General features: G+C 39.0%; 1 protein-coding gene across 1 annotated transcript in view; it reads right to left on the bottom strand.

The window, feature by feature from the left end:
- Positions 1–22,700, bottom strand: part of LOC306767777 (MAM domain-containing glycosylphosphatidylinositol anchor protein 2) — a gene marked incomplete at both ends in the record, with an annotated part of 212,244 nt that overhangs the window by 15,196 nt on the left and 174,348 nt on the right. Inside the window, 2 exons of the mRNA XM_079255897.1 lie at positions 768–788; positions 11,843–12,020. Of these exons, the coding sequence (XP_079112023.1) occupies positions 768–788; positions 11,843–12,020 (199 nt within the window). The remainder of the gene's footprint in view (positions 1–767; positions 789–11,842; positions 12,021–22,700) is intronic.

The following is a 22,700-nucleotide window of genomic DNA, read 5'->3' as shown; positions in this document are numbered from 1 at the left end:
AGCTTTTATCCTTCTTCTCAATTTGAAGCCTCTCAGACAAGCTTTCCTGTCGTTTCTGCAGAAGTTTTCATTAACAGTTCTAAAGGCTTCTTGAAGGACTTCCCAGAGTGGATGGATGAATCTCCGGCTCTGCTAATTTGTTTGTCTCTTTTTCATATTTTTCCTTTAATGCCTGCTACTTCTTATGTCCTTCTTTTGTCCAGTTTTCCATTTTAAAGACAAACTGCATACCGGTTTGAGACATTAAAAAAGTTTTCAGGTGTAGAAATACATTTACAGGCCTTTCACGTTGTGCTATCACTCTTAGTTTTGCTAAGTTGTATTTTATCTACAGATATACATAAAAAGACAACTATTGCTCAAAACCACTTTAAATTGCAAGATTGCAAGAAAGCTTGTCTGCTTGGGTGCAAAATGTAAAGAAATGAATTTTGCACAGTGCTCTACTACTGTACAAACAAACTAAATCTAGCAGCGCCTCAGCTATCCTGCAGAATGTGGCAGCATGCAGAACAGAGCAATAGGCCTGAATGGCAGGGCAAAGGGAAGGAAGTATGATGGGATCTAAAAGAGCCCAACATGTCGAGATGCAGTTTTATTCATAGCTCTTAAGGGAAGGCCTTGCTATTCATAGTTTGCTCTACTTAACAATAATATAACATGCTCAGTGTCAGATCTCTATGGAAAGAAGTCCCCCCCCACTGTTTTCACAGATTGTGTTAGAACAGAAGGGACAAGTTAGGCAAAGTGAGGTGCGCATTACTTACTCAGGTGAGGGTTGATGGGAGCTGTGAAGGAGAATTGCCAGAGACAATCGTTACCACAGAATATCATCGCTGTCATTACATGACACACTTATTAAATAGAAATGTGCACAGAGGAATGCAGAAGAGCAGAAGTCCTTAAACTGGTTCACGCTATACATAAAAAAAAAAAACCCTGCTCCATAACTGCTGTCTGCTCTGTAGGTTACACAGAATGTTACACAAGCAAATACATCGAAGCGGATGCCCTTTCATCTAGTTTTTCGTCTCCTGGCATGTTGCAGAGCTAATAAAAGCCTACATATGTAAAACATTGCTCAGAGGAGGCTAGGAGCAGCAAGTGTGTTAGTGCTGCAGCAATCATCTGCCACACAATACAACAATTACCGAGCAGAGCAAAGGGGGGGTGTCTGGGGTTTGAAGAGGAAAAGGTGACAGCAGCCATTCTCAGCCTGCTATCTGAAGTAAAAGACAGGATTAGGAAGACCTGCCTGATCACATTAATAACTTATAGCTGCTCATCATTACTGCCATTTACCGTCAGCGCAGATGTTCTTGCCCAAGGTGACTTCCACTTAAAGCACTGAGCTTATTTTACGCTTCCATTAAGAAGCCACCAAATCATAGAAAATGAATAATAATCACAAGAGTCGGTCGCTCACCTCACTGCAACATCGTTGCAACATTGGTGTTTACAAAACCGCCGCCATGACAACTTGAAACATTCCCCTGGTCGCATCTTTTAAAACAGACGTGAGAGTCGTTCTGCATTCTGTCCACCCGAACCACAGTTCAATGCCTCCCTCATTGATAATTTAAGAGGCTGCAGCCGCAGCAAACACATAAAGGTCAAGGGTACCACGCCGAGTTGCAACAAGCCAGTTAGTTGGCACTTCACTTTTTGCAGAGTAAATACCATTTAACCTGTCAAGAAGATTCATGAGGGTTTTCATGATCGATTTCCAAACAGATGAGACACATCAGCTTTGCTACGAAACTACGTTGCTGCATGATTTATGAAACTTTCCTCTTCATGGGGCGAATTGATTCTAATCCAGCCAATTAAAGTGAGTAATAACAAATCATTTCTACAAAGGAAAACAGGTACTGAAGAGAGGGAGGTAGTGTAGCTCTGATGGAAAAGTGATTCCTGGTCGTTGTCGTGCTGCTCACGGACAAATGACTAAAGACCAGAATTCAAACGCAGCAAAGCAGACTTGTTTTTACACTGTGTGCCCTCCGCCTTGTAACGTTTTATGTTAAGGACTCCTACATCCCGACAATCACTGCTTCGTACTGAGACCGCAGTGGACTGAACAGAGGAGAACAGTTTACAGAGGAAGAGAAATCACCAAGGCTGTTGCAGAGAAAACGTTTAAATGACATCTTGCAGCCTCAGGCTCGAGAAAAGGATGCTGAGTTTTCCGACAAAACTCTCGGCCTCCCTCCTGCTTGCTCGCTTCTTCCCTCGCAACCTTCTTTTCCCTTCAACTCGCCTCACCTCCTCCCAAATCTTTCCTGTCCCTCATCCCCGCCACCTCCTTCTTCCTTCCAACGCTGCAGCTATGAAAGTATATTCCTTTGTCATATTTCTTACCTGCAGCTTCGACTGACTGACTCACTGTATGTGTGTGTGTGTGTGTGTGTGTGTGTGTGTGTGTGTGTGTGTGTGAGAAACGTCTTTACCCCCACTGAGGAAGCCAAGCTGAGCACTGAACAGACCCGGAGGCTACTTTGGTACCGTTGTGCATACACACACACTCTTGAAAACACACATGCACTAACAGATAATTAAATTTGCATTATGGATGGCTGTGTTGAATATAGAAAGAAACAAAGGGCAAAATAAATCGACAAAATAGACAGAGATCTACTCTAGAATCTAGAGTCAAGGATTCTTCTAAGAAATGTTTAAGTATGTACTCCTGAAAACACAATGGAGAACTTTATTGCTCTCCTTAACAAGCTCTGCGTTGTTGAAGCGTTGGTGTGAAAAGCTCAGAAGCAAACTGAAAATGCTTTAACTCTGCTCCTTCCAGGCAAAAATCAACCGAACAAACAAAAAAAAATTCAAATAAATGGGAAGGATGAAATGTAATTGTTATAGTTGCATCATGTCTGGAGGGATATTAACCTAGTCTGTCGAAAACTTGGTTTAAAAGGCGCTTGTCAATCTGACCTATGGCTTTTAAACATCTAATGCAGGACTGACTTCCATCCAAAGCGCCTTATTCGGATAGAAACACAAAGCGAGCTTGGTGACCGCCAAAGGACATTGGTCCATTGAGGCTGTGCTGACTTCATCTTGGCAAGAATCCACTGGCCTCCGGCTTTATAACAAAGCAGCAGACAATTCTACAGCTGCAGTCAAGTGTCCTCGTACACAACAACAGCCTTCTTCTCTTTTTACCAGACTCATATAATCCACACTTTGGAAAAAAAATCTCATCTATAATGTTTAAGGGGTCTGGGTTGGTGCTCTGTGATGGCTTTACAGCTCAAACCATGAGTTGGAATAATAACAGTTTGGGTAAATGTAATCCAGTAATCTTGCTTTCCCATCTCCGTGACTGAAATAACAAGAACAACATCCCTCTCTGCTGTCCTTCAACTAAAATCTTGCTCTGAGGATGTAGAGCCCTTCGCAGACCCTGTCATTTCTCATAAATAACCATGGACACACCCTTACACAGCCAGCGCAACAGTCTAAAACATGCCTGTGTGTTATTCTGCTCTTGCATCAGTGCTCATGTCTAAAACACATTTATGCAAGCAAGGGAAGTTCCTAATGGACTCCCACGTGGATCGACTTTGAGCTGACTTCAAGTAGGAAGCTGAAGCCAAAAAAGTGTGCAAGCCAAACACACAGAAAAGGACGAAATCAAATCATATATGTCGCCTGACTTTGCACAACAGCAATGAGAACAGCTCAAATCAATCCCAATCCTGCCGCCTGCGCCACAGGAGCAGATTTCAAAGGAATGTCAAACAGAGCAGGAATACAATTCAGGATTCACAGAAGAGTACCTGATACAGGGGCTGAACAGGCAAACGGGAAAAAAAAGAAAACACTCTGTTGCAGCCTCGCACCACTGGTAAGCTTAGATTAGCACAAAAAAACACCAGGAAATGAGGAGAGTCTGTTACCTTAAATCCTTTAGGAGGTAAAGAAGTCCATCTTTCTGCAAACTCCAGAAGCTCACTAATTAATATATCTAATGTAATTTTAGAGAAAAAAAAAAGAACCCATAAAAACTACTATAACTCAGAGATGTTTCATGCTACTGAGCTGCCGAGCAAGAAGAAACTCCAGGGAGTTGCTACTCCCAGTCTTGCTGTTTCATTCGGTTTCCAGTCTTTGTTCAAATCTGGGCTAACTGTCTGAATGAAGAGCTTATATTTAATGGATACATATGAAGGGAGTACTGATCGTCTCATATCCAGCTTGTTAGAACATTTTGATTGCATTTCTTTCAACAGAGCATTTTATGACAATATTCCTTAATATTTCAAAAATCATATCTGCTGAACTACACTTTATCTTGTAGAAAACTAAGCCCTCAAAAGGGATTTTGCATTTAAGTACAGGGTATTATCACATTTACATTATGAGCTCAGAGTCTGTTGCAGTAGTTCTGCTTTTCAGGTCTTTTTCTTTGTATTCTCGACACTTTCTGCTGATTTTAGACACATCACACATTATCCTTCCAGCAGCTAGAAGAGGCAGGGTAACCCACCAGTTCTTATTCCACAATGGATGTCCTTGCATCATGACCAGTTTGTATAACTTATTGAAAACAATTGACTTTATTTTTCAATGGATATTTGCTGAAGACGCCATCAGCTACATCTAGGATTTTGGTACAGTAACATAAGTATTTACTGACTCAGTGTTATTTATATTCCAATCGATGGTTTTAATACAGTAAAACACAGTAAATATATCCAACCATCCTTCCATCCATCCATCCATCCATCCATCCTTCCATCCATCCATCCATCCATCCAGCCATACATCCATCCATTTTCTTAACACTTAGCCCAATTAAAGGTGGTGGGACAGTAAGTATACAGTAAATAAATCCAACCATCCTTCCATCCATCTTCTTAATACCTAGTCCAATTAAAGGTGGTGGCAGAGTAAATATATGATTTTTTATGATCACCCTGGTCTTGGATAACAAAAAAATGTATTTCTTTGCTGAACTCAGCACTTATAAACTTGATATAACTTAAAAAAAAACCAAAAAAACAAAAATAGTTAAATATAATACTGTATAAGACCATCATGACAGCATCGCAGGCTCAGTGCTGTCACCAGACCACCACTGGTCAAACAACATCTCAGAGAAAGAGGAACTTGTGTTTGATTTAAAACTGAAGAAAGGTTTGTTACTGTAAAAGTTCCTCTGAGATGCATTAAAACAGAATATTAGGAAACAACAGATGTGTTGTATCATGCTGCTGTTAAGGCCAACGGGAAGCTGAAGCAGAAGATCCTGCATTGTGGACTGAAAACCAGCCAGAGAGAGAAAAAAGGGAAGAAAGATGAGCAACACCAAACAGATGCTGAGTTTGTCACTGCAGCAAAATTTAAGAGAGCATCTTCAGTGCATGGTGACACAACCATTCGTCATCTTACAGCTAGGGACACTGTAACCGCTTTTGCATTTTCATGCCAAGTCACAGAAAAGCTGCTGCCACTGGCTTCAAGTGCATCACAATAATTGCTCAGCCGACTGGGCAATGATGAGGAAATCTCTCATACTTGCATCTTGGACTCCTTATGTTAAAATAAGACAGCGGTGTTTAACACAACATACATCAAACAAACCATGAGTCCCTTTTTCTTTTCTGTAATTTTTTGAGTCATAGGGAACCAGAAGGTGTCCGAGGGTTTTACATGAGAGGCAGGTAGGGCCAGTTTCACCTTGCAACTCTAAACCCACAATCAGGTATACAAAGAATACAAAAACATGCTCATAATCACGATTAAAGGAGACATTTGACTCTGCCTGACTTTTTCTTCTCTGGCTAGAAGCATTTGGGCTGGATACAGATACATTTTCATCTTAAAAACAAAGTTTTCCTCTACAAATATAACTTTATGGTTAGATAATCAGACATATGATATAGAGAAACATACAGATTAATTATAACCACATTTTAAAAACCCTTCAGTACAGCAAGACTTTTAAATGTTTCTGAAATATGATGCTACTTTTGGTAAACAGATGCCCCACCAGTTCATTTTCTCCTCTGAGATCTCAGCAGAGGCCATAACAAACCACATTTCATCGGTCAGTCGGGACACTGAATGTGACACATTCTCAGATCGGAGAGGATTTGGCTCCGACTCACATTAACCTGATCTGGAGTGTGGAAGAACAAAGCAGCCCTGGAGTCATAATTACTCCAGAATCTCATTGGGCAGACGATTTAAACACCAAACTTACTTTGTTTCTCTCCCTCTCCCTTTTCTCCTCAGTCCCTACTTGGCTGCTTTCACATCTCCTCCTTCGTCTCTCTCTTTCTTAATTAGCCACAACTGTTATGAGTTCGGTTTGTTGGATTCAATTTGATTCACTTCATCTGAATCATATCCAAAGTTCAGCACAGACCACACGAAAGGACAGAAAGCACAGCGGCAGGGAGAGTTCTGCTGTCTCTCTGCCGTCTCTTTCTCTTCAGTTCTCTTTACAACAGCTATGATGAGCTGCAGTGAAAGTGGTTTATACACAACTGCAGAAGAACTCAGCAGCCAGGGATAGACAGAAAGCGGTTTATCAGAATAAACACCTCAAACACCTGTACATCTGTTCACTGGAACTGCTGGGCCAACTGTGGATACTTCAATAAAACTTTCTTTGAATTTCAGCCAGGATGCCATCCAACAGGCTGAAGAGTCAAACTGTATCTGCAACAAGTTGTTCTATTCTGTAGAGAATACGGTGCATTTTAAAGTATTTACTGGTTTGATGTATCTTACAGAACACATATGATGTTCTCCTGACGGCTGGTTTTAGCTGCTTCAGGCTATTCTTTTCGAGTTTAGCCTTACTTGTATCTTCTTTCCTAAGTGTTTTCCCTTTTTAACCTCTTTCACACTGGATGAAAACCAAGCAAAACAACAACAACAATGGTCAGATCAACATCTACCAACGTCTCGCTTTTGTTTCAGTGAGAAGTGGTGCCTTCGTGTACCTCTGGCGCTGGTTCAGAGTTGGTTTAAAGCTAGCTTTGTAAAACACCGGCCAAGATCGGCTTTGGTTTTCTACAGCCAGAATACCATCACAGAACCACTTTGTTGTACTAAATGTCTCCTGACATACACATCCTTTCATTTTTTTTTTTTTTATACAATACTGTTGGTAGTGAGAGATCCAGTTCATCTTCCCAGATCAGTGTTTGTTTCTATCTCTCTATAAACTGATATCTTCATATCACCAATCTAGTTTAGATACACTGCTTTAAACAACAGATGGTGTTTGTGAACGCTTTTCGCAAAGCCAATTAGCGTTTCCAAATGCTGACAGATATTTATGAACGGTGCAGCCAGCAGGATTTATTCAGGTTGTTTTTGGGGCGAGATGCATAAACACCAGCTGGAGATATTAAAAAATCCAGCATTCATAAAAGTATCTGAGTTTTATTTATTCATTTAAAAAGACTACAAACCGCACTGACTTTCGATTTTTGTGACAATAACCACTGTGCACAGAAACTTTTTGTCTTGTGTCAAACCGGCTCCCCATCTGTTTATGGACTAAAATAACAAACAATGTAATATGTTTATTAAATTGTTATTGAGTTGGTCGAAATATACATATACTTTTTTCTGACTGTTTCATTTATTTTTAATGTGTTTAATTCCAACTGCCTGCTCCGTCTGCCCTCAAATTCTCCACAGGGAAAAAATAAAGTTTCTTTGAATTGAATTAAAGTTTTAACTGAATTAACCAAATATGATGCAATAAATTGTTGTTGTGTCATTGTTTTGCACAGCGTCATGACTGAGTGACAACTACCTATTGTCCTATACTACCACTGTTTGGCATCCTAAGCATCCATCCATTCATTGTCTTTTCCATTTATTCAGGATTCAGAATTCAGGATTGCGGGAAGCTGGGCAATTATTGGACGAGAGGCAGGGTTCCCCCTGGACAGGTACCCAGTCCACCACAGGGCCAACACAGAAAGACAACAACAGTTTAGCTGGTCTGGTTGGTTTCTAAACCAAACACTGATATTAAATATTACTGATATTAGATTACTGATATTAAATCATTAGTCTCTGACCCAGTAAAGACCCTACTAGTGCTGCACCAGCTCTTTAAGGATGAACTCAACGCTTTTGCAGATGAAACACAAAGAAGTGGCTCTAAGTAAGGCTCTAGTTCTGATAATCAAATGAAGGAAAATCATGTGGACAGTAATTTTTCACTTTTCAGGCACAACAGTGTTCAACAATATCCTGAGGTCAATGAAGGCTTCTCATCATCTGTAAGTTTTGTAACTTGTTGTCAAATTGTTTGGACAGCTGTGGACCTTGAATCTTTGTTCAGTCTGAACTGTGTTGGAAGAACTTTGAAAAAAAAAAAAAAGATATAAAAAAGTGACAGCATTAAAGCTGGGGTAGGTGATGTTGGGGAGCTAGCAAGATTTGAAAGTGGCACCCCGTCTTAGCTCCTCCCTTCTGGTTTCGATTCTTGCGCAATCCAAGGCCTTTTTATTCGCAGCTGTTTCCACCAATGATTCTTTTTTTCTCAGTTGTTTACCGGGAGGAGGTGAATAAACCAAGCCGGCTATCAGGTATGCACTGCGGGAGGGGGAGAAGGGGAGCCTGGAGAAGAAGCTTGCGAAACATTCAAAATGACCAACTTTTACAGATTTACAGTAAACTGAGGGGTCGAACTATATTTCTTATTGTTTATGATTACAACATGTATAGACTACTATCTGGACGAGGAACCACTTCACCCAGAGTAAAAAAAAAAAAAAAATAAAAAAAAAACAACTCTGAGCAAGATTACCTACCCCAGGTTTAACATGATCAAAGGTCCCCATGCTGCTTTCAAAGTATTCATGATGTTGCATGGGACAAATAACAAAGAGAACACTTAGGGGAAAGGAAACTCATTTTTATTGCCTTCTTTTTGAGCAGATTTAAACTAGAAGGTGAAGAAAAACCAACACAACTCATTTTGGTTTAAACAAGCATTTTTTGAGCCACTCTGCAGGAATCTCTGGCTCAGCTGTGCTTGTTGACCCCACCAACCTGCCTGGTGTTTCACGTTTCTCTCCTCTCTTTCCCCTTCCCTCTCTTTACAGCAAGGAGAAGCAGTCAGCTTTCTTCCCTGGGTCTCATTCTGTTGCAGATTTCTTCATGTAAAAAGGTTAATTGACCTGATGTTGCCTTGATCTGTTGTTGGGTAACAACCCCTTAGTTTGTGTGGACTTATAGTAAGTAAAGGCTAATAAGGGTCCAAAACAATCACAGACCCTAAACCTTACATTTTCCTCTTTCCCGTTGCAAGATTTGTGGCTTTTGATCAGAGGATGTCTAAGGCTGCATGGTGGCGTAGTGGTCGCACTGCAGCCTCAGAGTGAGAACGTTTGTTGGTTCGGGCCTCGCAGGTACTCTAGCTTACTCCCACCATCCAAAGGCATGAATGTTAAGTGAATTGATCAGTAAATTCTCCCTGGTACTGATTGTTAGCATGAGTGCTTGTTTGGCTCTGTGATAGACTGGCGACCTGTCCAGGGTCTACCTTACCTCTCACCCCATGACTGTAGGAATAGTCTCCAGCTTCTCTGGAACCCTTATTTGGACTAAGGAGTATAGAAAAGAACGAGTAATGTCCATTCTTTGTGTTTATATTCTTTTTCAAATTTTATTTCCTTTCTCTCTTTATTATCCTGTACTGGGGTCCAGACCATTTGAGCTAAATAAAGCTCCTAAATTAGTAAAATTACCTTGCTTTTTAAAATTACACAAGAAAGCCATAATAAAAGCAGACTGACTTCATCAAATACTAAAGAAATGAGCTTTGAGGCTTTGTTTTAAATTACTTCAGCACAGAAAAAACTGGACTAGACTTTATGAAAATTAAAAAAAACATAAAACACACAATATATTGTGGCACTGAAGGCAACACATACTTCAATTTTGTGGCTTTTCTTTTTTTTTTTTTAAATGGCTAATTTTAAAGACGTAAAAGTTCAACAATATCCAACAAAAGTTTCTAAAAACATTTATTGAATATTTTCTGAACAGTTGTAATTTTCCCTCCGCAGACCCACAAGTTAGTCTGTTTTTTTTTTTTTTTTAAGATTCTTGTTGAACTCGTTTCTTTTTTTCTTTTTCCTCTTTATAAATCCTTCCAACCATTTTTGCCTAACACTGTTACACACTAAGCAAGGACTAAGAAGCTGGTTTGCTTTGTTGAGGTGGCAAGAATAGGAACAAATTTTTCTGGGGTGGGGTGAGGCTTTGTGCAAGGCGGTGTGTGTGTGTGTCTTACATGCATGATTTTTACATTTTTTGCTTCCTTCTTTTCTGTATTAACCCCATTTACTTGGACTTTATAACCAATCACAACAGTTACTGGATATTATATCAGAAAAAGGTCAACAACAACAATTTGGGTGTGGAAAAAATAATTCTATATAAATATATGTGTGTGTATATATATATATATATATATATATATATATATATATAATTATTTTGGAAAAATATTAGATTTTTCTGTTTTTGTAGAGCTGGGGTGTCCAAAGTCTGTCCTCGAGGGCCGCTGTCCTGCAGGTTTTTGATGTATCTCTGCTCCAACACACCTGGCTTACATGGCAATGAAAGATTAACTTGAGTCAGGTGTGCTGGAGCAGGGATGCGTGGAAAACCTGCAGGATAGTGGCTGTCAAAGCTGGACACCTTTATTGTAACAGCCTGTAACCTGATGACATTTTTTAATGAAGAAAATATTTTCTACAATTTAACTACAGCTCTTCAGTTAGTACATTTACACTTTAGTTCTTTTTAGTGTTGTCTATTTATCAATCAGCATTTCTGTACATGCATCCACTTCTGTTTCTACCTATTCTCTGTCTGTTAACCTTTCTTAATCTCTTTTCTTTATCTGCTCACCTGACAAGTTTCGTTTGGACAACTTACTGATTTTTCTCCAAGATTTTTTCATTTTATTTTAATTTCACATCAAATGACAAACCTTTGCTCTCCAGAAGTCAGATTCCACCTCCACATCTTAAAAACAAGACTACGCCTGTCACTATGTTTGGGGAAACCCTGTTGAGGAAAGGACTCCACTTCTTTTCTTTCAGATGTGCTTTGTGAACTTTGCAAGGATTACAACCTTTGGATATGAAATAAAAAATATATAAATGGAAGAAACTTGGGGCTATATGAGAAACATCCCAGGAGACATACTACATTCTCAGGTGGAAAAAAAGATGGATTCACATCTAAAGATGATATTGTTTAGGGGCAAACGGAGTAAAGCAAAACATGATTCATTTCTAACCAGTTTTACTAAGTCTTATGACCCAAATGACATGTTTGAGTCATCTGATGTTTTAATGTCATAATGAACTCTTCAGCATGCAAACAAAAAGTCAGCCTTTACCCCCATCCAGAATAGATCTGACTCAAGTAATAAAGGTCACAGCAAGAGATTAGTCAGTTGATCAGCATTCATTTGGCTCAAACTGCCGAGCAGCAAAGCAGCCGGATTTCAGGCTATCCTCTGATGTCTGAATGTGTCCCATGAGTTTCAAATCACTTTAATGTGTTCACTTTGTCCTTTTCATCCTCATATGTGTCATCCATAATAGATAATCATCATGATCATCAAAATAGCTGCTGATACCACAGTGAACGGTTCATATTCGTCCATGTACTGGTGAACATGTTTCATTACAGATCATCACAACTTGAGCTTTATTGAAGAGGATTATCAGCTGGAGCTGCACTTCTTCACAGCACCACATCTGCATCAGACCACATGACACGCTGCAAAAGCACAAACAACAAAAAAGCAATAACACACTGTAGAACTTACCGCTGTAGGTGACAATTCGGATTTCAGAGTCACCCTCTCCAAAGCGTGTGATGGGGGTGAGGCGCACCTCGTAGGCTTCGGGCTTTATCAGCTCAGTCAGGTTATGTGTCATGAGCTCTCCTTTGTTGATTGGTCCATCCATAGGGATCTCCTGCTCCCACCAGCGCTGCTGCCCCATCTGGATGGGAGGATGAACCACAAGTAGTTTGGATAATTAAAACTCATCATGGTGCTCTGTGATCTGTTTACACAACATGTACAATAATGTACATTTAATGCGTTACTGAACTGCAAAGTAATCTTTAAGCTGGAAGCAACATTTTTGTCTGTTTGCTGTGTTAGTAAATATCACAAAAAACTGCAAACCTCCAAAATCTTGGTTGTTTACACCACCTTCTGACATAATTTATGATTTAAGGTGCTCTCATGTGTTTTGGTTTACTAACATAGTTTATTTTTTAGGCTTTTATGAAACATTGGAAGGGGGAGTTATGTAGTGTCTGATCTTTAGCATTATGCAAGCATTAGAACCAAACTTATGTGTACTAACTTCATCTTTCCATGCTCCCTAAATAGTCAACTCCACATGTAGAAGTCTTATGACTGGTTCCAGCTCAGGAAAGTTTTTGTCTGCTTTTCAATATAAAGAAAGCTGATACAAACAGTTTGTGGGATTTCAACGACTGGCTTTAGGAGCCCTCACAGATCTGTTTGTGATGCCACATTTTAAGTAATAAATCTGTTCATTATTCATATAGCTGGTGTCTGGAGATCTGATTACTTCCCAAACATCTACACGACATGTCTCAGGCAATAAACATTGTCTCCACAAGCAGCAAGTGGCCAAAAATCAGTTTTCAGTCAAACAACTCAAAACAAATGACCAAAGTTGAAGATCATAATAAGCGGATTGCAACTTGAAATGAAACTTTGTTGACTTCAATAAGCACATGAAAACTTTCTGCATTCATAAATTACTATTTAAATTACTACTACTATTACTTTTGTCAACAAAAACTTGGCCACGTACATAGGGGTTGGAATTAGTTTCTAAAGCAGGTCTGCACCTTGAGGGAAAACTTGCAAATGAATTCAGATTATAATGATAAAAGACTTTTCAGTAAGTGTAGTGTTGAGAATCAATAAAAATCTCAAAAGTGTTTTCTTTTATTCATCATGTGACAATAATCATTATGCACAGAAATATTTTGGCCTGTGTCTAACCTGCTCACCATCTGCTTATGGACTAAAACTTAAAGTGGAACTATTATGTGCATTTCAGGCTAATTTATTTTTTATTTCTGAGACCAGAAGGGCTGGAATTGATCGAGTTATTGTCACAAATGGCTTTATTTACTTCAGACCGACCCTCTCCGTAGGCTGTCAGATCAGCCTGTGGGCAAAACGAGTGGATTGAGACTCTTCCACATTAAGCCCCGCCTCCCGCCACTTCACTACATCGGGAGCTCACACCGCAACTGCTTTCGCCGTCATTGTAACATCTCATAAACAGAAGGATTAGGCTAATATGAACTCAATAAAAAACAAAATACAATGTCAACACATAGCATACAGCCCTACATGTTGGAACCTGAATCAGACCCTGAAAACGAAGTGGAAAACAGCAACCCACAGCAACGAATGCAGCAGGATGTCTCTCTTTGGTAAACTCACCAGCCATCGTTGGAAATAACTTTATCCAACGTTTTCCACCCGCCTGATGTATTTGTACATGCCCTGGTTAACCAGTAGAAGGTAACCAATCATCGAACCTTATCCCCCGGGACGTCACAAGGATTTCCAAGTAGAAAAAAACTCTCTAAAACGACACGTTTTTTGTCGCCATGGAAACCGAACGGAGAGCGTGCTGGAACTCAAACTCAAACTGTGTGTTTAGTTTGTGTTTAGGTGATAAAAAACAGTGCTGTTCAAATGTCTGATGAGGATTCAACACTGTAACACTGTAGAAAGCTCAGAAAACTCCAAATACCATAATAGCACCCCTTTAATCTCAAATTGGACCATATATAAATTGATTTATTCTACTGTTTACTTTTAATATATTTAATTTCAACTGCCTGCCCTATGTGTCCTCTAATTGCCCCATGGGGAAAAATAGTCTCTGAATTGAATTTAATGAAACTGCAATAAATACATAGCGATATGTTGTCGTTCTGTTGCTGTTGTGCATGGTGTCATGTCTGAGTGACAACTGCTTCTCCTGATTCATTTACAATGAATTATAGCTTTTGTGTCTGGATTGGGTGACATTGTGTGTCACATTTTTACACAGTCACATCTGTTTCATTCCCCGAAAGATTCTACACAATGAATTACAATGTTTTGCTGTTGCCTTCAACTTTAAGGTGATAAGAACTTTATTTTAAATATTGTTTCCTGCACTTTGAGCAGCACAAGAACACACATGCTATGGCTTAGCAACCTCACGTGACATGCAGAAATCTAACTGCTTAGTGTGGTGTGATACAATATGATCTCAAAGAGACCAAATAAAGGTTTACGGTGCACTAAAGATAGAAGAGAAGTGTGGGTATATTTTATCCTTGAGAATCGGTTTCAGAGAGAGAGACCTGCCCAGAGATAAGTTACTGCTGGTGCATCACAATTAGCGGCTGTTGTGCTCTTCTCAGCACAGGGAAAATAAGGAGTGAGCTGCTAGCACAGAGAGACACAGATGAAGTGAATGAAGGTGTGATTGCAGTGAGGCAGAGTCAGTGAGTACGTGTGTGAACAATACCAATTAAGTAATTACTCAGAGTCTGCATGATCTGCAATTAAGCGGTGCAAGTTTTCATCACCATTAGCTTGCAGGTAAATAGATTGTTTTGTCTGTCACAGGTAATTACAGATGTTACACAGATGTTGTCTCTACCTAACCTCTATTTTAGGTTTTTGCCTTGCTATTAAGTACCCAACGCATGGCTGTTAAATTGCAATAAATTACACAGTATTGGTCTGATTATGTGTCTTTGTGTCTGTTTGGATTCTGTTAAAAGAGGGTGTATAATGTTCAGCAGACAGTGAGGATGAAAACAATGTTACTACATAAATGTTGACAGTAAGCTGCAGTTTTCTCTGTAGAGATGAATCAGCCTGACCTAAGGGTTTTGCTATGTGGTAATACAGAGAGCCTGTATCGTCTAGAAGATATGATCTATACTTGTAACAAATGACACTGTAGGTTATGCTGTGCGTTTAGCACTTGTCACAATGCAAATTCACATTCGACAAAAATAAAAAACAAAACAATCTTAATCTGCCTGTGTTGACATTACATTTTGCATGTGTGATGCTTTTTAATTCAAATATACAAATCAATTCATATTAAATGATAGCAGATGTGAAAAGCTAAATGTTGCTGCATAAATCCCAAAATATTATCATTCAAGAGTTAAAAGAAAGAAACTGATTTGCTTGCATTTCTTTACTTGTGCCACTAGGTGTCTCTCCCACCTTACACACAAAACCTCTTACGTTTATATCGATCAAACCTTCCTAGTTGAGGACAATCCAAAAACATCGAGGGTGGGAATTAAAAACTTTTTACACAACTGTGAAACGAAGAGAACAGGAAAAAAAGGATACTAAAATATAATTGGTCTGCCTTCATTTCAAAGTTTTAGATGAGACCAGTTTTCTCACAATGAAATATTCATTCGCAACCTTCATCTTTTCTTGAAGCTGTTACTTCCTCGGTCCTCTGAAATACCTTTTTTCAATATGATGAGAAAAAAAGAACCTGTGGCCTGGGAATTGAATGTAAAAATGAAATTTAATATTTTATACATGTCATTTGAAAGACAATTTGTATTCATTTACAGTATTAGCTATGTAACATTTTAAGCTTTTTCTTCCTATGCTGGCTGACTGACTGAAAATGCTCCTCTTGTTTGCAGCCGTCCTGGCTCTTGACATGTTTTCCACTGTGATTTAAAAAGAAAAAGAATTACCTTTTGTTCACCAAGCAAATGCGCACGAACTTCGGTTTTACTTTGAAGCCAGCGAGGAGGCTTGTAGCAGATTTTGAGGGTGTACTTTCCCTTCAAGTCCCATTCACTGAGCACAGCATTAATTCAGGCAGAACATTGCTGTTTAATTCTGCCTTTACAATGACTGACTTTTCATCAGCTGTTTGACTACAAGCTAACCATAAAGCATGACATAAGTATACTCATGTCATGCAAGTATAAAGTGTGCCTCGAATACTTTGTATACTTGCAGGTTTAAGCTGCCTATGTACCGTGGATTTATGTCTCAAGGATTTCATGTTGAATTCAGATTTTTTCCTGCAGCTTCTTGTCAGTTTATATTAAATAAAACAGCAAATGCTTTAAGGGTTCCATTATTGGGGAGTGCAGATGAAGGTTCTTGAGGCAGCCAGGATGAATAAATGAAACTAACTTTAATAAAAATGGAAAATGAACAAAGGCTGACAGGGAAGGCAAACAAGTGAAGAAAAAAACAGAGAATAACCTAACAAAAGAAATAAAAATAAAAGGAAGCAGAAGCAAAGCAAGGAAGGTAAGGCAGACAAAGGGATGGAAAGAAAAGATGGAGTTAAAAACATCCAAAGTTCTGCTGTATTTGACACCACCTGGAACTTCTGATCTCAGAACTAAGAACTGGCCAATAGGCAGCAGGTTATATAGTTGGAAAAACAGCTGGCAAAAGTTTCCCATCCCAAAAATTTACCCGGCACATTTTATAATACAGTGTATATGATTCTTAGTAAAATCTTTAAATATGATAGAAAAGAAATGAGAACAAATAAATCTACTCCGCATTAGATTTGATGGCAATGAGAAGAATTTCAGTAGCTAATTGAGGCTTTAAATGTGGAATTATGTATAATTTAAAGAATACATTTGCACAAGTTTACAGCCTTAACACTCAGTGTTTCCAATTTGTTTTGATGGCACACTGACATGTACATTACTAGTCTCATCGTCGCCTTGCAGCATCTTGGTGAGAGACCACGCTTTTTTTCCCCCAACATGCCAGCAACTGGATATCAACACATTAGCTGTTCTAAACACTCTATGGCTGATTCAGCAAAGAAATTATTGGGCATTATTGGAAGAAGAAAGGAAAAGAAATAAAGAGAATGTCACAAAGGAAAAGGCAACATCAGACTGACTTTTACTGACTAGAACTCAGAGAGAAGAGCCAGAAAGCTAGATGGATGCTGAATTAGTTGTTAATAGGATACACGTTTTGAAGACTGGATGTAGATTCTTTCTGAGGGAAAATGGGAAAGAAAGAGAGCAAAAGCCTTGAGGAAGAGACTGAGATGTCTGGCCAAGGCTTTGTGCAGGATGGGCTAAAATGACTCTCACAATTCTGAAACAATGCAGAATGAGTCAAAAGGATTTTTAAACAGACAAAATAGTTTTTAAGGTGGCTTACTGTTGTGGATCTGTGTTCTGACTCAGAGTGTAGTCATGGCTAGTTCTGAATGAGGGCTTTATAGCAGGCAGGCACACCCCCATCTTTCTGATACTACGTAGCCTGTATGGTATGCAGTACCATACCAGATTAATTTCACTCGTGTGTTTATTCCAGTTCAGGCTAGCAGGGAAGCTGGAACCTACACCAGCAATTAGCAAATGAGAGGAATTTTAGTTCAAAGTCCTGTCCAGATCATTGCAGGGCCAACACAGTGACAAAGAACCACTCTCACATTCGTTCTTAGTGAAATTTTATATTGACCAATGTTTGTGGATGGTGGGAGGAAGCTGGAGTGCTCTCAACGTTTCTCTTCACCCCAGACTTCACCTACAACACCAACATCTCCAGAAGTTCTCTGATGACTCTGCTGTTGTGGGCTGTGTGTCTCTTGGGAAAAAGCTGGACTATAGGTCAGTCATTAAGGACTTTGTTTACTGGTGCAAATGCAACCAAGGAGATGGTGATTGACCTCCGGAGAAGGAGACCACCTCACACCCCAGTGAACATCCAGGGGGAGACTCGCCTCCACCTTCTGAGAAGACTAAGGTCCTTTGGAGTATGCAGGCCTATCTTAAGGACATTTCATGACTCTGTGGTAGCATCTGCTGTTCTCTATGCTGTTGTCTGCTGAGGAGACAGCAGAACTGATCGGGACAAGACACTCAACAAGTTGGTCATAAAGGCCAGCTCTGTCCTGGGCTGCCTACTGGACTCTGTGGGGGTGGTGGGTGAGAAGAAGATGTTGGCCAAATTTACATCAACAGATCACCATTATTTATATTTCACTGTGCAACACCTCTGATTTTTCCACTGTGAGATTAAATAAAGTCTTAGTCTAAGTCTACTCAGAAAGAAGCCACAGATACACGAGGAGAACATGCAAACTCCATACAGGAAGGCCGCAGTTCGAACCTCCCCACAGCTGAGCCTTGAAAGAGTGCCCTACTTGGTGTGAGGCCATAGTGCTAAACACCACACCACCGTGCAGCCCATCAATGCCAGTTTATAACGTGATAATAATGGTTTCTCCTGGGCTGAAGTAAATGTCCCTGTTTGGGACCAAAGCTCTTAGTGCTCTGATTATCATCAGCATCACTATTCCCTTTATTTTTCACATCTTTTCTACATTCTATTTCTCAGCCTCTAATAGTGTTCAGTGTCCGTGGGTTATTTCTTCTTGATGTTGCATGTTGCTAGATCAGACAGCAAACAGTCCAAATTCTGTTTGCTACGACAATGATTTACCTGATTAACCCACACCTGTTGTTCAGTCTAGACCTGCAAGTCCCACATGATCTGTTATCAGTCATTCTGGCTGACTGACAAGGTTCTGCATTCTTGTGAGACTACTTGGATTTGGGGCTGCATACATGGCTGCATCTTATCAGTTATTGACTTTATCTTTGTTATCTATTATCATTATCTTTTGCATCAGTTTGCACTGAAAATCTTTGTTTAAAATTGCACACAATCGGATACTTGTTTCCTGCTCCCTGGTGGATACCAGGAACCAGAAGGTTACAATACAAAATTTTGACTTATCACATGGTAATAAATGGCTATTTTTTATTTTTTTATTTATTTTTTTTTACATTTTGTTAAAAGGGACCAATAAAGAGTTCAGTTTAAAAAAAATCTTAAAGCTTTTAGGGGGTGACATTATTTGTTTCTGTCCTATTAACTTTATTTCTTATGTTTCCCACAGAAATAAACTGCCATGTGGATTTAACATCATATAATTGTGGCAGGTTTTCTCGCAGGTTTTATATCAACTTCACCAAACAGTGAGACTGATCAAAGTGATAGGAATCGCCAAAAGGAACATAGAATGATCAAACTCACAGCGTAATATCAGACAAGATCTGATCTGCTGCAGCTTGCCTGCAGGTAATTAGCATGGCTCTTATTGATCTGCTTTCTCACCGTTCTTGTCAGCTCAACCAAAGAGGAGAAAAAAGGGAGCTGAAGCAGTATGAAGAGTAAAAAGATGCTGTTTTAAAACTGCAACATGCTCGCGACAGAAAGTTTGATGGTTGGATTATAGAGAAGAAGGTCTCATTTATATGTCACCAAGTTAAAGATTAAACATTCTTCTCAACATTTTAAGCAAGATCATAAAGTTATTGAGTCTGTATTCTTCAGTTTTACAGAAAAATGAATGAAAAGATTGTAGCAAGATGGACAATCATACATTTCAGCCATAAGATACATTTTTTCAAAGGTCTCAGCTTGTTAAAATGATGACTTTACTTACAGTCAAACAAAACATTTATATTATAAGATAAATTTGATTTAGACCTTACTCTGCCATGTAAAAAGCTATTTCTGATCACCTACATCAAAACAATGTTATATTAAGAGTAAGCTATAATCAAATTGAGCTATGTGGAGTTTACTCAACTAATTCAGTTTTTGGCATGCATCACAGATAGCCAGGACGGCTGCTGGTTGACATAAACACACTTATGCAAAGTAGAAACCCAATTTATGCTGGGTAGTTTGAATGATAAAGAGAAAATACAGCCATGCATGGGTGCAATTGCCGGCATAATGTGGGTGTGACTCATGAACTAGATTATGCTTTCCGAGAAAAGCAGAATATGCAGGAATATAAACAGGATACTTAAAAATGATATAGATGTCATATCAGATATTGGTTCTTTTACTAAGTAAATGAATGGATTATAACATAATTACAGTAAAAAACAAACTGTAACAGAATGCTGTGATTTACAAATCTCATAAGCAATGTTTTTTTTTTTTTGTTTTTTCTTTTACAATTTATCATAGCAAACACATTAATGGTGATAAGGATTTCTGAAGATTGACATGAGAAATTTGGGTAATTTTTTTCATGTTTTAGTAAATACTTATCTTCTCAAAAAATGGAGAAAGTTGTGAGATGAAGACAGACGTTTTTAGATGACAGTAAAGTGTTACTGTTCTTACATACAGTATTTTGTTTTTTTACATTTAGGTTTAACTTTAGCTTAATTTTTTCTTCTTTTTTTTTTAACATGGCTTGAGATCAAACTCATTGCACCAGCAGTGCCATGTATATTAAGTGTTGTAAAGATTGTACTTTTTACAGGATCGTCCCTTTTGCACAAAGATGTTTCCAGATTTCTGGACATTTTTTGCGCTAATTCGCAGTTTATAGAAAATGTACACATAGAAATTTTTAGAGGACATGTATTTTTCAATCATCCACAGTTTTGCTGACAGCTTTTTTGAGCAGATTGTTGAACTTACTAAGACACTCTCTAAGGGGCTCCTTTCATACCCGAGGAAATAACTGACCTGTTGCCAATAAATCTAATTAGTTAAACATGTTCATCCATGTTGGAATTGTACTTTGATTCCTCAAATCCTTGCACACCCATTAGTCTGGACTGCCTGGCTCTCACAGAAAGATTGCCTGATGCCACTGTGCAGTAGAGGCTGTAAGTGGATAGCTGTGGAACTTCAAACGGCACTTTCCTCCGTCTGAAATGATGGAGCGAAATTGCAGTTGACAGGACCTGCAGAAGTGGAGCTCAGATCTGTAAAACCAAGAAAGCATTTGGAGAGAACTTCTTGCTAAATTACTACAAAAACAAATCAAAACCTTTTAACTGCAAAAAGTTGAATAAGAATAAAAAAAATCAGAGAAAGATTTTTTAGACTCTGGACTGGGGGTGCAGAGACACCGCAGGACAGACAGACGTCATACCAGCAAAACATGAAAGATAACCTGAAGATCGAGTTGCCTTTTGCAGGAAGAATGGGAAAAAAATTCCCCAGCAACAACTGAAAGATTGAAAAGGATTATTGTATTTATTGTGATTCCTACCAAACGATGTTCATTTTTGTTGCTTTGAACTTTCAAAAGAAGTATTTTTACGCAAAATATTGAAGAAATGAGACACTCCAACTTACTGCTTTTTGGAAATCAGATCACTCAAACATTTAGTGCCATGAATTTTGACCACGTCTGTGTGTATGGGCTATAAGAGCTAGATCATTCTGTACAGAGTGCAGACAGACAATCAAGCTCCTGGAAAGAGAAGAAGGTTTTGAAGCGTAGCTACAGTATCAAAACAAGGTCAGATGTCACAGCTTTCCACTGCATCCTTGACAAGTGCAGTGATTTGTGTTTTGTGCTTCTCACTGCCTTTCAGCTACAGCTTCATTCCCATTTCGCATGCAGTCAGACTGTCTCTCATGAGGGCACTGGACGAGAACATAAAACAATCCGTAACAAAGTCAAGAAGGTCTCCCAGTTCTGAGAATTCATTCAGAGGCAGTGGGAGAAAATGATAATAATTTTCAGGGCATGGCAGGGGAGCTGCTGGCGGATCTATAAATAGATTGAAGTGGTGAGGTCTGCGTGTTAGAGCGCTTTTTGTTTCTTTCTTGCTTTTTGCTGCACCTCTCTTTCATATTTTGTCTGGGGTGGGGGTTACCTAAACGTTCTTTATTTCCAAACGATGACTTCACTCCTACTCTTTTCTTTTTCTTTTCTCTCATTTCATCTTGCCTTGCCACTTTCTATCCCCAAGTCGTCCTCACCGAAACGCATTCAAAAAGAATCTTATTATCAGTCTGAATCAATACTAAACACTGACAGAATCAATAACGGAGGGTATCATGTTTGGTAAATGTTGCAAATCCTCCTTGCAGATAAGAATTTCTTTCATCCAAAACACTAGAAGATTGGCTGTTATGCCTCAAAGGAAGGAAATAATGGTCACGCACTGTAACCTCGTGAGAGTTTGAGAAAAAAAAAATCATTTGCTCAAGCATTCTTTAAATGTACCACACTGAGTTGTGGGGGAAAAAAAAAGGTTTTTAGGAGGATGTCTGAACTTCAGTTTGTCTGATTTAGCACAGCTGCAGAAATAACCGACATAGTACCAGTTCAAAATAGAACAAATGTAGATTCTTCTCTTGTTTTCAGACAAACAAGCACAAATGTGCCAATGAGCCAATATGCAAAGCAATTCTTACAAAATGGAGCTGAGACAGAAGATGTAAAAATCACAGCACAAACACAACATGTTAGAATGAGTTTTCAAGCTTCAGTTCCTTACGGGTGCAGTTAAAAACAAATGAAATATTTGTCACTGCAAAAACATCTATCTGTCTGTCTGTCTGTCTAGCATACATGGCTTGTTATTTAATTGCATGTATGGTGTTCATGATATTCTGCATTTTGGAGTTAACAGTCTGGAAGCTGAAGGTTGACAGAGCTAAGCTGTGTGATTTTCAGATTCAGACTGATTAACAGGTGATCACATACGAACCAGGCATCATGGTGGTCCACACACTACAGAAGTGATAGAACAGACAACAGCAAAATCAAGAAAAGAAACTGGAAAAACTTGAGATATAGCAAGGACTAATGGAA

The sequence above is a fragment of the Telmatherina bonti genome (assembly GCF_933228915.1).
Source record: "Telmatherina bonti genome assembly, chromosome: 16".
Taxonomy (NCBI): Eukaryota; Metazoa; Chordata; class Actinopteri; order Atheriniformes; family Telmatherinidae; genus Telmatherina; species Telmatherina bonti.
Note: the sequence above shows the minus strand (reverse complement) of the source record. Positions and strands in the feature narration are given on the sequence as shown.